Source organism: Chiloscyllium plagiosum, chromosome 30, assembly GCF_004010195.1.
Source record: "Chiloscyllium plagiosum isolate BGI_BamShark_2017 chromosome 30, ASM401019v2, whole genome shotgun sequence".
Lineage (NCBI taxonomy): Eukaryota > Metazoa > Chordata > Chondrichthyes > Orectolobiformes > Hemiscylliidae > Chiloscyllium > Chiloscyllium plagiosum.
Window position 1 is genome coordinate 35152433 of NC_057739.1, and position 15607 is coordinate 35168039.

Consider the following 15607-nt stretch of genomic DNA (forward strand, 5'->3'; position numbering starts at 1 on the left):
AGCAGTGGTGGACTTTCCCTCTTTATGGGCATTTAAGCGGGCATTGGATTGGTATATGGAGGATAGTGGGTTAGTGTAGTTTAGGTGGGCTTGGATCGGCGCAACATCGAGGGCCGAAGGGCCTGTACTGCGCTGTATTCTTCTATGTTCTATGTTCTATGTTCTATGTCCTTTTAGATGGAAGTTGTAGTCTGGATTGTGATGTTGAGGCTCCAACGTGCTTTCCATTATATAGGTGATCAGAAAAAATATCACCTGCTTTTGCCACCTTCCATTGGTATGTTTTGGAAGCATTTGCAGGTCATAGAGTCATACTGCATGAAAACAGACCCTTTGGTCCAACTCATCCATGCCAACCAGGTTTCTCAAATCAAACTAGTCCCATTTCTCTGCATTTGGCTCATATCCCTCTAAGCCTATTCATGTACCTGACCAAATGCCTTTTAAGTATTATAACTGTATCTGCATCTACCACTTCCTCTGGCAGTTCATTCCATATATGCACCACCCTCTATGTGAAAAAGTTGCCCTTAGATCCCTTTAAAATCTTTCCCCTCTCACATTAAACCTATGGTCTCTAGTTTTGAACTCCCCTACCTATTAACATGTTTGGTCACATTATGAATGACTTTTCTTCCTTATGCCCTAGTTGTCTCAGAATCACAGACTCATACTATATCCACATTCTGCTACATTTAAATGAGTAGCACTCTGGAAACATACATTCTGGAAGCAATAATCCACACATGCTGATTATCAAATCCTGGGGTGAGACTTGAGCTTGGGCTTACTGACTCTAAGGCAGGGACAATACTCACTGCACTAGAAGATGACTCACGAACATCATAATTATTGCTTTAAAACACTTTCACTGTTAATTTCCTATGAATAGAATGTTGAATTTCTTCAAGTTCAATAGAAAAGCCACAGCTTTTAAAAAACTATTGTAAACATTTGTTTATTTTTATTTCGTCTCTAATTTAATCCAGCCTTTATCATACAGTTTGCCACCTGAGAACTTAGAAAAAGTGAAGTGATCCAGTGTTTGGAACTATTTGATTTTATCTTTGTAAAAATAATTCAATTTGGGATGATGAGATGTCCAAGTTATCCAAGGATAGTGACAGTTTTCAATTTAGTGTTTTGGTGTCCTGACAAATGCCCTACTTTTCATCTTTTCCCTTTTTGTTGAATGTAAAATCAGTCGGGGGAAAAATCTGCCTTGATTTTTTAAACACCCATCACGTTCTACTGCATTGCATTGCATGCTACAGATTTATATTCCTCCATTCAGCTCCCCTTGATATCTTCAAAGGAGTTGTCACTAGTTTTTTTGTGCCAATGGGGCTCCATTGCTATGACACCTTTTAAACAACCTACTGAATCAGATTGACAACTCTTACTGGAACACTCTGTGAAATATAATCACATGACCACCTATCACCAACAGCCCTTCCTCCTGACATTGGTCCCTCAATTCCAGCACCAGTCTAATCTAGACTCTGGTCCCTCAACATGACAATCATTACAGTATCACACCTTGCTACAGCTTTTCAATGTGTCCTGGTTTTGACTTTTGAACAGTCACCATAGTTCATTGATTGGCTGCATATTAGCATTACTGCTGCTGAGATTTAAACTTCTGTCTGGAAAAGTGAAGTGCACTGACTGGAAAATCTAATCTATGTTCTTTAACTGATGAAATATTGGTTTATGTATTCTGAGAGTCTAACTGCTGGTTATGCAGATGAAACAAATTGAAATTTCAGGCCTCTTATTGCAAAATAACTTCCTCACCAGGAGATAACTTGAACTGTAATGTTGCACTACTATGAACATTACGATTCAGACTCAAGTTCTTGTGTGCACCATTTGTTTCTCCAGTCTGCTGGCCTTTACACATTATCTGAGATTCCAGCATTGATGTGGGTATAGTGCTGGTGAGCAGTGTGAGTGCTAGTATCTATTTATGTGGTCTCTAACTTTACGAGAGCTGCATTCCAGAAGTAGACCACCTAAGGTGGCATTATAAGGCGTCAACACTGCGAAATATTATTTGCTTTGCTAAACCACTAATAACATTTTGCCCGGTATCTATTTTCAGCGATATAGAATAGACACTTGCTCGTTCTGACAGCAGTTCCTGTGAATAGCTGAATTAAATAATGAATTGTGCGGAAACTGGTGCATTCTCTTGGGTACTGCACTTCACTGATCCTTTCTAATTGTCCATGGGAGAAATGGGCACCGCATTGCATACCGGGAGTTGTAGTCTGTCTGGACTGAGCATGAACCACAGTCTTTATTCCGTCATCAAAAGGCGTCAATCAATGGCTGGTTTCGTCATTAATGTGCACCGAAATGGTCGCTAGGTAGCGGTGAGAAGATGGCGGATACTTTGAGTGTTGGGATAAACCTGGATGCTTTCGCTCATGCGATTAATGCCATTCAGCAGCTTCGGTCCAGTGTTACCCGTGTCTTTGACACTCTCAAGGATGGAATGAAGAATAAAGAGAGTCTGGAGGGCAGAGAAAAGGCTTTCATCAGCGACTTTCAGGAGAATCTTCATGCTGTCAACAGGGACTTGAAGTAAGTCAAGCGCTGAGTTTTGGAGCAGAGCCGGAATATTGAGTTGTGGCTGTAGAGTGATTCCTTTTCAAAAAGGAGTGTTTCATTTGCTTGCGTTTACTGATGTAGCTGCGAAGCTTGCTCATGGACTTTACAGTTTCCTAAATTGCATTCTATGAGAGTTAGTTCATAGACTTAGTGAAGCAATGTTCCTGTTGCATGCAATGACTAAGAATTTGAAAATGGATTAATTTGGTAGATAGTTTAGAGCTGGTCATCTGCATGTGATATGTATTTACTTTTTTAAACCTCTCTTTATCCATTTCCCAACAGCTCATAGCTCTTTATTTCTTTGCAGATCTTTCAGGCTTTATGAAATACTTCAGAGATCACTGCAATATGGCATAGGTAACTAATATTGTAGGATAAAAATAAACCTACATGAGTTTCCCAGATTGCAGAGTAAAATTCTTCTTTTGGGGATGTTTTAGGTTTTGTACCATTTCTAGTTGAACTATGAAAAGGCCTGTATAAAAGTGAAATTTATTGTTTTGGAGCTTCAAAATCTAAATAATCTGGAAGAAATATATAGTGGCAGACAAAGCTAAGATGAAGAATTGCTGGTGGTAAGTAATGAGAAATTTGGAGTGATGAATTAAGTGTTGACACAACAATAAATGATGTCTTAAGCATTCTTTTCTCCATAATATTAGTAACAATATTACACTTCTGAAATACTGTTTTATAACTGTTAGATCAGGAAGAGGTTGGTTAAGGGAGATGCCTTTCTATTTGAGTTAACAATAAAAGCGGATTATAAAATCAACTGCCATTACCAAAAATGATGGTTGAAAAGAAGGAGCACTCAATCAGCATTTTTGGGAAGAGAGTGTTTAAATATAGGTATAATCCCAAGAATCAAATTGATTAATTGTTGTGATTTTATTACTTAAACTGTTTTAATTTCTTAGTGTTTCTTTGGGTTTCCCCTAAGAAGCTCACTATTGACTTCACTACAGTGTCCCTACTGTAAAGTTTTGTTGGAAGAACTCCTTCATGGCTAATGTTATAATAGTAGACAATTGCAGAGGCCAAAAGTATGCCTCTATTTAGTTTTCAGACATTGGGTGCAGATGAGAGTGGAAAATTTTAATATGTCTGAGGCCGGTTGACAGTTTTATTTATGAATAGAAGTCATTCCTATAAACTGAAGTGCAATCTTAAGGGTAGATTCAGTGCTGTCAGTGAGAGTGCATTTAAAAATTCTGACATCTAGAGCAGTAAAAATCCCCTCTACCTTCAATTCTTGACTATTGTCTTTTGAACATGGCTTCCTCAGAAACGCAAACATTATCCTTGAGTTAACTAGGAAACGCATATGGCACCAAAGATTGTTTATAATGTGAAGTTGATGCATCTACTCTGAACAGCAGACTATACCATCCTTGAAAAGGCCAAGGGTTATTTTTAATAGTTTGAATTAGTGGCCCTGTTAATCACTCAGTAATTGACACGTTCATTTTTGAAGTAGTTAGCAGCATAGGGAGGCCTTACAATTGCTTGATCTGGACATATTAGCTTATTTCAATTGCAACAGCAGTAAGTTTGTTGCAGCAGTTATCAACCTCCCTTGAAAAAGGATATCAACTAAGGTTCATGGTTGTGTTTTTTTTTTCAGATTAGATTAGATTCCCGACAGTATGGAAACAGGCCATTTGGCCCAACAATTCCACACCGACCCTCCAAAGAGTGACCCTCCAAAGAGTAACCCACCCAGACCCATTACCCTACTCTATATTTACTCCTGACTAATGCACCTAACTTTATGGGCAATTTAGCATGGCTAATTCACCTGACCTGCACATCTTTGGATTATAGGAAGAAACTAGAAACCCATGCAGGCACAGGGAGAATGTGCAAATTTCACACGGACAATTGCCCGAGGCAGAAATTGAATCTGGGTCCCTGGCGCTGTGAGGCAGCAGTGCTAACCACTGAGCCACCGTACCGCCCATTTTCTGTCCTGTTTAAAGCATGAATGGTACTCCATTGCAGTTTGCATTTATCTCGCAAACCATTGAACTCTTTCTTTTTTTCTAAAGTTCAGTTGGTAGGAGTGAGTAAGGGCCAAATGTAATTTGACTTGCATTTTCTGTTTTATGAAAATTTTTAAAATGTGACCAACTGGGCACGGTAATTCTTTTTTAAATGACAATGGGACTAGCAGGAACAAAATAACATCCAGGATGCTGCAAAATCTATTCAAAATGTTTGACACTCACCTTGGCTCTGAGGCAGATCATGTTCTACCCGAGAGCTTTCTTGTAATTTGGGCTGTCATTTTAGAAACAGGGAAGATAGGAGCAATAGGCTATTTGAATCCTCAGCCTGCTCTGCCATTCAATATGATCATGGCTGATCGTTGAGTTCGATACCCTAATTCTGCCCAGCCCCCATATCCCTTGATCCCTTTCGCCACAAAAGCTATGTCCTCCACCTCCTTGAAAACATGTAACACTTTGGCCTTAAACACAGTCTGTGGTAGTGAATTCCACAGCTTCACCAGTTTGGACGAAGAAGTTTTTCCTTCCCTCAGTCCTAAAAGGTTTGCTTTTACACTCTGACCCCTGGTTCTGGACTCACTTACCATTGGGAACATCCTGCCCACAACTATCCTGTCTAGTCCTATTAGAATTTTATAGACTTCACTGAGATCCCACACATTATTCTTCTAAACTCCAGTGAATATAATCCGAACTGACTGACTCTTTCCTTGTATGTCAATCCTACCATCCCAGCATTCAATCTGATAAGCCGCCTTCAGAATTGGAGAGCAAAATTGTCCATAATATTTCAGGTGTACCCTCATCAATGCCCTGTAAAACTTCAGCAAGCCATCCTTGTTTATTTACTTAAAGCCTCTCTCTCTGCTGTCTTTACTACCTGCTGTATCTGTACACTTACCTACAACAACCAAACCTTGTGGGGACCACCCTCCCCCCAATTTACAACCATTCAAATTGTTGTCTACCTTCCAATTTTTGTTACCAAAGTGAATGACCTCACATTTATCCAGATTATACTGCATCTGGCATGCTTTTGCCACTCACTCAGCCTGTCCAAATCGCACTGCAAAATCTCTGCATCCTCTTCACAGCTCACTGTTCCACCCAACTTTGTGTCAGCTGCAATTTTTGCGGTATTGCATTTAGTTCCCTATTTAAATCATTAACACATATTGTGAATAGCTGGAATCCTTTTACCGATTCATGCAATACCCCACTAATCATTGCCTACCATACAGGAAAAGACCCATTCATTCCTACTCTTTGTTTCCTGTCAGCTAACCAATTTTCTGTCTGTCACCATGTACACTTCCCTATCCCATCTGCTTGAATTTTACACATTTAACTTTATGTGGAACTTTGTCTCAAGCCCTCTGAAAATCCAAACAAACCACATCCATTGTCTCTCCCAATCAACTCTACTGGTTGCATCCTTTGAAGATTTCCAGTAGATTTGTCAAGCAAGATTTATGTAAATCTATGCTGACTGTGTCTGATTCTACCACAGTTTCTAAGTGCTGTGCTATAAAATCCTTGATAATGCATTCTAACATCTTCCCCACTACCAGATTCGCTGGTCTATAATTCCCTATTTGCTCTCTGTCTCCCTTTTTAAATAGTGATGTTACATTTGCTACCCTCCAATCTGTAGGAACTGTTTCAGAATCTAAAGAATCTTGTAATATGACCACCAATGCATTCAGTATTTCAAGGTGCCACTTCCTGAAATACTCTGGAAGGTAGATTATTAGGACTGGGTGTTTATTGGCCTTGAATCCCATCAACTCTCCCAACGTTATTTCTTTATTAATACAGATTTGCTTTAATTTCTCCCTCTGTGTTCCTCATAACTTCTGGTATGTTATTTGTGTCCTCCTTTTCACGAAGATAGAAGTGAAGTATGAATTTAGTTTGTTGGACATTTTTGTTCCCCATTATAAATTCTCCTGTTTCTGATTGTGAGGGACCTACATTAGTTTTAACTAATCTTTTTTACATACTGATAGAAAATTTCATAGTTCTTCTGTTCCTGCATGCTTACTCTATTTTCCCCTGCTTAGATTAGATTAGATTCCCTACAGTGTGGAAACAGGCCCTTTGGCCCAACCAGTCCACACCGATCCTCCGAAGAGCAACCCACCCAGACCCATTTCCCTCTGACTAATGCACCTAACACTATGGACAACGTAGCATGGCCGATTCACCTGACCTGCACATCTTTGGACTGTGGGAGGAAACCGGAGCACCTGGAGGAAACCCACGCAGACGCGGGGAGAATGTGCAAACTCCACACAGACAGTCACCCGATGCTGGAATCGAACCTGGGACCCTGGTGCTGTGACGCAGCAGTGCTAACCACTGAGCCACCGTGCTGCCTCAAATTATCCTTGCTCCTCCTTTTCTGACTTCTAAACTGTTCCCAATCCTCATGTCTTTTGCCAATTTTTATGGCTTTTCTTTTTGTATCTACTACTGTCTCTAAATGCCCTTGTAAGCCATGGTTTGGCCACTGTTCTCTTTGCTCTCTTATGCCAATTGGGAAGAAACCATTTTTATAGTTCACCCAGTTGCTCTTTGATTGCCTCTCCACTGTCATTCCTTTCAGTAACATTTCCAAATCCATCATAGTCCAATTCACACCTCATACCATCATAGTTCCCCTAATTGAGATTCAGGACTCTAGTCTCAGAATCAACTACCTCACTCTCCATTTTGATGAAGAATTCTATTAAATTATAGTGGCTTGTCCCCAAAAGGGATGTCACAATTTCTTCTCCAATTATTCCTTTCTAATTGCATAATACCCAGGTTAAATGGCCTGTTTTATAGTTAGTTCCTCAGCATGTTATCCCGATGAGCATCCCTGTACGCATTTGAGGAAGATGTTGGTTAAAGAGTCTGCTTTGTTCTGGATGGTGTTGAGCTTGGTGTTTTTGGAGTTTGTCATCTAGACAAATGGGGAGTCTTCCCTGATGGTCTTGACTTGTGCCTTGTGGATGGTGGACAGGCACTGGGGAGGCAGAAGGTGGGATACTTGCTGCAGAATTCCTAGCTTCTCCATGGACATTTATATGGCTGATCCAGTTCCGTTTCTGTACTCCACTCCCCCTCCCCCCCTCCCTGGCCAATTCCCATTGGCTCTATCTTCGCTGTGACTCTTCACCATATTCTATCAATACTACCTTGATGTCAAGAGCAGTCACTTTACCAATCCTCTGCAGTTCACTTCTTTTGTTCATATTTGGACCAAGGCTGTAATGAGGATAGGACCTGAATATTGTGGGAAACTCAAATTGAGTATCAGTAACTGGGTTACTGCCCAGTACTGTTTGATAGCACTGTTGAAGACTGGCAGGTCAGTAGTTGGTTGAGTTAGATTTGATCTGCATTTGGTGGATTGGATGAACCTAGGCAGTTTTCCACATTGCCAGATAGGTGCCATTGCAGTGGCTGTAGTGGAACAGCTTGGCTAGGGGTGTAGTTAGTTCTAGAGCACAAGTCTTCAGTAATAATGCTGGGACCCAAAGCCTTTGCTGCATCCAGTGCTGTCAGCTATTTCTTGATATCATATGGAGTGAATTGAGTTGATTGAAGACTGTGATGCTGAGACCTCGGGAGGTATGTGAGACTGATCCCTCAGTCTGAAGATTGGAGCAAATGCTTCAACTTGTCATTTGTACTTATGTGTGGACTATTCCATCATTAAAGACTGGGACTTTTCTGGAGCTTTTAACTTCTAGTTGTTTAATTTTCCATCCCCATTCACAACTGTTGGTGGCAGAACTGCAGAGCTTATATCTGATCTGTTAGTTGTGGGATCACTTAACTCTGTATGCTGCTTCTACTGTTTGAAATGAAGATGGTCCTGTGTGGCTTCACCAAGTTGACACCCCTATTTTAGGTATGCGAGGTGCTACTCCTGCACTCTTCATTGAGTCAGAGTGATCTCCTGACTTAATTATAGTGATAGAGTGGAGGATATATCAGGCTTTGAGGTCACTAATAATTATTAAATACAGTTCTGCTGCTGATGGCCTATGGCACCTCCTACTATCCAGCATTGAGATACTAGTTCTGTTCAAAGGTTTTAGCATGATGGTAGTACTACAGAACATGATGGAGAGTATCCCCAGTGTGAACTAGGTCTGTAATCTTCCACTCCCTCCACCACTGATGCTCAGTAGCAGCAGTGTGTACTATCTACAAGATGCACTGTAGAGACACACCAAAGATCCTTAGGCAGCACCTTCCAAGCTCTAAACTGCTTCCATCTAGAAGGAAGAGGCAGCACATACATGGGAACACCACCAACAAGTTCACCTGTAAGCCACTCACCATCCTGACTTGGAAATATATCATCATTCCATCACTGTCACTGGGTCCAAATCCTGGACTCCCCTCCCTGGGAACTATAGCATGTGAACTGCAGAAGTTCGAGAAGACACCTGACCGCTGTCTTCCCAGGCAACTAGGGCAGGATAATAATGCCTTTGTCCCATGAGTGAATTTAAAAGAAAACAGCCCATTGATGGGCAGAAAGAGTAAAGGTGGATGGTAGTTGGCTGCCTCACATTCAGCTCTTCGCTTCTGATGTGGAGGGAAGCCTAACTTCCTCAGCCAGCCACTCGAGATGGTCAGTGTCCAAGCCCCTGGCTGATATTGCAGGCTGTCTTTGGCTTGCTGTACCAGTGACCCCTGGCTGAATGCTATCTTTCTTGACTGAGGATCACTGACAACCATAACAAGCTTCCTGCCTTGGTATCTGTGCTAAATGACAAGGCTAAGGGGCAAGGTGCAAAAAGGCAAGACTAAATGATGATGCTGTGTGAATCCATGTAGGGTGAATGTAAACTCATGCTCCTTGCTGCAGCATTGCAGTGCAAGTTGCTTGTGTGGCCCAAGATGCAGCTTGAAGTACAGAAGCATGCTGTAAATGAAGATCTACCAACACCGTTCTTTGAGTCTGGCCAGTGTTGAATGCCAATATTTGTGGATGTGGGGTGCACCTAACTGGTGCCTTTGGATCATGCCCTCCGATGCTGTTGTGGGGTTACCAATATGGAAGCTCTTCACCACCAATTTCAGCAAATTGAAATAGTCAAGTATCCAGTCTGACTTCTGTATCAAGAATTCTTGGCATTTTTAGGGAGATGCCATCCACAGTTAATATGGCTGTTAATGAGCAATAATCCCTCTTAATAGGCAACTTGCTGCTGAGCCAGAATGTTGTCTGAATGCCCAGAACTTGATTAAATGATACAGCAAGTTGCTCCCAATGTTGCAAGATCTTGCTGGACTTATTGTGTAATTCTACCATAGCTCCAGTTATTCAGATCCTATGAGATTCTGCCAAAGAAAATGGAAAACTCAGTTATTTCATTGCAGATATCCTTTCCAAAGTGTTTTCAACAGTTGATGTGGTAACATCTGACTGGAGGATTAACTGTTTTTGACAGTCTTTCTAAACCTGAGATGTGCTGTTTTTACAATAGAGATTTATAGCTTGCAACAAGGAATGCATTTTAATGGAACAATGCTTTACCTTTTTTTAGCGCAACTTATTGACAGGAAGCTTCATCTTACAATTGCTTTCCTATTTCTTTACCACTGTAATTAATTTTCCGTCTCATTCTCTGAGATTGTTTAACGCTCTCTTTTTCACTTTGTGTTTTGTGATTTTAGTGGAGTCATAGAGATATAAAGCATGGAAACTGACCCTTCGGTCCAATTCATCTCTGCCGACCAGATATCCTAATTAATCTAGTCCCATTTGCCAGCATTTGGTCCATATTCCTCTAAACCCTTCCTATTCATATACTCATCCAAGTGCCTCCGCCATTTCCTCTGCAGCACATTCCATATATGCACCACTCTGTGTGGAAAACGTTGCCCCTTGGGTCCCTTTTAAATTTTTTCCCTCTTGCCTTAAACCTATGCCCCCGAGTTTTGGACTCACCCCACCCTGGGGAAAAGACCTTGTCCATTTACCCTATCCATGCTCCTCATAATTTTATAAATCTCTTTTAAGGTCACCCCCTCAGTTTCCGACGCTGAGAGGAAAATAGCCCTAGCCTATTCAGTCTCTCCTTATAGCTCAAAGCCTCCAACCCTGGCAACATTCTTGCAAATCTTTTTCAAAACCTTCCAAGTTTCACAACGTAGCAGGGAGACAGAATTGCATGCACTGTTCCAATACAGTCAGTTCTGCTATAATGTAGTAATTCTGTCCTTATGCAGTCCCGTGTTGTAAGAAAATCATTTAAACTAATGGGGCCGGAATCACATTATAATCAATACACGCTTTAAAATTTTGCGCTTTAGAAATAGTGCCCCCACTTCATCAATCACGTTATAGCAGATTCGCATTAACAAAATGCTCGTCATAGCAGAACAACCTGTAATGGCCTAACCAATGTCTTGTATAGCCGCAACATGACTTCTAAACTCCTTTCTCAATGCACTGACCAATAAAGGCAGCCCCAAATACCAAACACACCTTAACTATCTTATCTTAATCTGCCCAGGCGTGTTATAAGTGTGCCATTAAGTCTATACATCCTGCTGTGATTTGCCTTTCCAAAGTGTAGTACCTCAGATTTAACTAAAGTAAACTCTAACTGCCACTCCTTGGCCCATTGGCTCATCTGATCAAGATTACGTTGTTCTCTGAGGTAACTTTCTTCGCTGTCCACTACATCACCAATTTTGATGTCCTATGCAAACTTACTATGTTCTCATCCAAACCATTTTTATTTAAATGTCAAAAAGCAGTGGATCATTTACCAATCCTTGTGGCACACTGTTGGTTACAGGCCTCCAGTCTGAAAACTAACCCTCCACCAACACCATTCTCTCTCTCCTACCTTCATGTCAGTTCTGTATCCAATACTGTAATGAAATTTAAAAACATTTTGTAGGAACAAATTACTGCAGATGTTTGAATCTGTACTGAAAACAACAAATGCTGGAGATCACAGCAGGTCAGGCAGCATTAATGGAAAGAGAACAAGCTAATGTTTCAAGTCTGGATGACTTGAAATGTTAGCTTTATCTCCATGGATGCTGCCTGACCCGTTGTGATCTCCAGCATTTGTTGTTTTCAGTTTTTTTTTTTAAAACCCCATGTTTGCACAGCAAAAAAATTTGACAAACGCATCAAAGTTTGAACATTGATTTCATTTTCTTCTGATTGATTTTAAAAAAAGGTTTTTTAATTTATTTTTCTGAATGTGTTGATTGAAATAAGAATGACTGCATGCATGTTTTTCTGTAGAGCTGATGAACTGATGGCTCCTGTTGCTTTTGATTTTTTCAGTGAGTTGGAACGTCTGAGTAACCTGGTGGGGCGACCATCAGAGAGTCACCCTCTCCATAACAGTGGTTTGTTGAGCCTTGATCCGGTGCAGGATAAAACTCCCTTGTATAGTCAGCTTTTGCAGGCATACAAGTGGTCCAACAAGGTAGGTGACCTATCAATATTAATGTTTTTTTGGCCAATTTTTTCACCAACCAGAACTGGAATGGTAATCGGTTGCTATCTCTTTCTTGCTTTATTCTTCTGAATTTCATAAAAAAAAAGTTGCAGCATGTTATTTTGTATAAAGACTTTTAATAAATCATAACTTCAGTGCATTAGCCATCTTTTTTTTAACAGAACCTATCAGTTTATTAATTTTACCGAAGTTGTAACAAATAAATTGAAACCTCCCAAATAAATGTCAGTTGTTAAAGGATCTCGTTGGCAGTAACCACATACATTTACCTCCTTATGTAGTATTTCATCCTTAATTCTTCTGCTAGTTAGAAAATATGAGCATTTTAAGAGTGTAGAAATTGTGGTGCTAAGATTGAAACTCTAACTGACCCATTATTCATTCTGTTATTTTCCTAAGTTGTTGACTAAATTATTACAGGTGAATTGTCAGGCTATGGCCATCAACATGCTAAACCAGTATGGATCTCATTAGGGGAGAAAGTGAGGTCTGCAGATGCTGGAGATCAAAGTTGAAACTTTATTGCTGGAACAGCACAGCAGGTCAGGCAGCATCCAGGGAACAGGAGAATCGACGTTTCGGGCACAGGCCCTTCTTCAGGATTCCTGAAGAAGGGCCTGTGCCCGAAACGTCGAATCTCCTGTTCCCTGGATGCTGGATCTCATTAGCTAAAATGCAGTGGCACTGCATAAGTGCACACACAATGCCACTGCGAAAATCATTTGATTGTTTAAAGTGTAGATGGTTTTAAGTGCAGCTCTGCTTTTTATCACTGAAGTATGTATTTTTTCAAATTGTATTTTTATAACTATGTCTGTTACAACAGAATTAGCAGATGGAAATGAATTATAACCAAGCAGTATCACAATTTTAACAGTTAGCTGCTTCTAACAGCAAAAATAATTGACATTTTTAAAAAAAAGTTTGTCCTAGTCTTTCTTTGTCTTGGAAGTTTCACATCTCTGGAATTTAAGGCAATTGAGTTTCCAAATAGTTAACTATGAATTTATTTTTAATAGGGAACACTGGATGACTAGAGATATTGAGGCTGTGGTTTTAAAAAAAAAAGGAAGAGACATATGTCATGTATAGACAGCTGGGATCAAGTGAATCCCTGGAGTACACTTGACAGGGAAATCAGGAGAACAAAAAGGGGACATAGCTTTGGAAGATAAGGTTAAGGAGAATCCAAAGAGATTGTACAAGTTTATTAAGGACAAAAGAGTAAATAGGGAGAGAATAAGGCCCTTAAAGATCAATGAGGCCATCTATGTGTGGAACCATAGGAAATGGGTGAGACCCTAATCAAATTTTTTGGGTCAGTATTTACTGCGGACAAAGACATGGAACTCGGAAATAAACAGTGATGTCTTGAAAAGAATCAACATTACAGAAGAAGAGATGTTAGAGATCTTAAAATGCATAAAGATAGATAAATCCCTGTGACCTAATCAAGTATATCCCAGAACTTTTTGGGAAACTAGGGAAGAAATTGTGGGGGCCCCTAGCAGAGGTATTTGTGTCATCGACAGCCAATGGTGAGATGCCAGAAGATTAGACAGTGGCCAATGTACTGCTATTTAAGATTAGATTAGATTCCCTACAGTATGGAAAGGGGCCCTCCGGCCCAACAAGTCCACACCGACCCTCGAGCAATCCCCCCAGACCCATTCTACTACTTTCACCCCTGACTAATGGACCTAACGCTACGGGCAATTTAGCATGGCCAGTTTACCTAACCTGCATATCTTTGGACTGGGGGAGGAAACCGGAGCACCCGGAGGAGACCCACGCAGACGTGGGGAGAATGTGCAAACTCCACACAGACAGTTGCCCGAGGTGGAAATTGAATCTGGGTCTCTGGCGCTGTGAGGAAGCAGTGCTAACCACTGTGCCGGTTAAGAAAAGCTGCAGGGAAATGCAGACCGGTGAGCCTGACATCAGTGGTGGGTAAGATGTTGGAGAGGATTCTGACAGATAGGATTTACATGCATTTGGAAAAGCAAGGACTGATGAGGGATAGTCAGCATAGCTTTGTGTGTGGGAGATCATGTCTCACAAACATGACTGAGTTCTTTGAAGAAGTAACCAAGAAGAGAGATGAAGGCAAAGCGTGTAGACGTTGTATGCATGGACTTTAACAAGGCCTTCGACAAAGTTCCACATGATAGACTGATTAGTGAGGTTAAATCATGTAGGATCCAGGGGGAACTAGCCAGTTGGATACAAAATGGCTTGATGATAGGAGACAGTGTCGTGGTACAAGGTTGTTGTTTGTGCCGGGACTGTTCCCCTCTGGGAATGGCAGGACGTCAGGGTTTGCATGGGCTGAGGGAGAAGAGTGCTTGGGATGCGGGGCTGATCAGAGTCAGGGACCCACTAGACAGCGGAGGAGTGGGCTGGGGCAATTGACTGTCAGGGTGTGGATCCACTTCCAGTTCATGACCTGAATCACCCAGAGCCTGATGGACAAGGCACTCGGCCCCGGTAACTTGCATGCTATTGACGCAGCTCAGGTGTGTAGTGCACTTCTGGGTGAACTGACACCTGTCCTTCTGGAACTTTGTGTTGGCCCCGCACCACAGACCCTGTTCTGTGATGCAGTGCCTCAGAATCTGAGCATAACCTCCTGGTGCTCTTATGGACTGCACGCAGGCACTATCTGTATGAGCTGTTGCTGCACACGTGCCCCTGCATGCTTTGGTATGCTGCCTGGATATGCTGGGGTCTGGAGTGGAGTGTGCTGCATGCATTGGTCCCATGCAACTGGCAACTGAGCAAATTTACCAGGTGCCAGACCACATGCACACAGAGTGGCCTGGAGGAGACAGTATTTCATATTTACATTGAGTGTGTCTGTTTCCAGCCCCTTTTTAGTTTTTTGAAGGTCTCCTGTTGAAATTTTGGTTGCACTTCAGCCCCACGCTCTGATCTGCGGGTACCTGGTGAGGGGAGGGGTGGATAAGTTTACAGACTGTCTCATGGCTTTGTTCCTGAGCCTGACCAAGATGGCCATCAACAAATCCAGGGAGTGGGCCGAAGAGCTTGTTGGCTCTGACTGTCTGCTCCTTTTATGAAAGTTACGTTTGTGCTTGAGCATCCCTGGAGCAGGAGGATGTGATTCTTTTTGGAGGCTTTTTGTGACCGATGGGTGCTGAGGAGGCTGGAGTGCATTATCAGCCTGGATAACGATATTCTGATTCAGTTGGTTTTTTGTTTTCCGTTTGAGTTTGGTTTTGGTTTGGTGCCCCAGGAAGAAGGCAGTTTAATTTCCCTGTGTATTGACTTTGGACTTGAAATAGCCAAGGGGACTTGCATTTTAATCCTGTGCTGTCCCTATCCCAGAAGTGCTTGATGGGGTCAATGTAAGGAGCACCATATTTTCACTTGCAATGAATAGAGGAACCATTCCCTCTGAATTTTAGACCATTGTTGTCCCTGTCTCAGGAACATTTAATGGGGTGGAGTAGGGGGGGGTTT

The 15607-nt window shown here is 41.5% G+C and overlaps 1 protein-coding gene across 2 annotated transcripts in view; it reads left to right on the top strand.

The window, feature by feature from the left end:
- Window positions 1–2340: 2340 nt before the first annotated feature.
- Window positions 2341–15607, top strand: part of med27 (mediator complex subunit 27) — a 241464-nt gene continuing 228197 nt past the window's right edge. For both annotated transcript variants that reach the window (XM_043720349.1, XM_043720350.1), the window contains exons 1-2: window positions 2341–2589; window positions 11950–12094. In XM_043720349.1, the coding sequence (XP_043576284.1) occupies window positions 2387–2589; window positions 11950–12094 (348 nt within the window). In that variant the 5' untranslated portion in view covers window positions 2341–2386. The remainder of the gene's footprint in view (window positions 2590–11949; window positions 12095–15607) is intronic.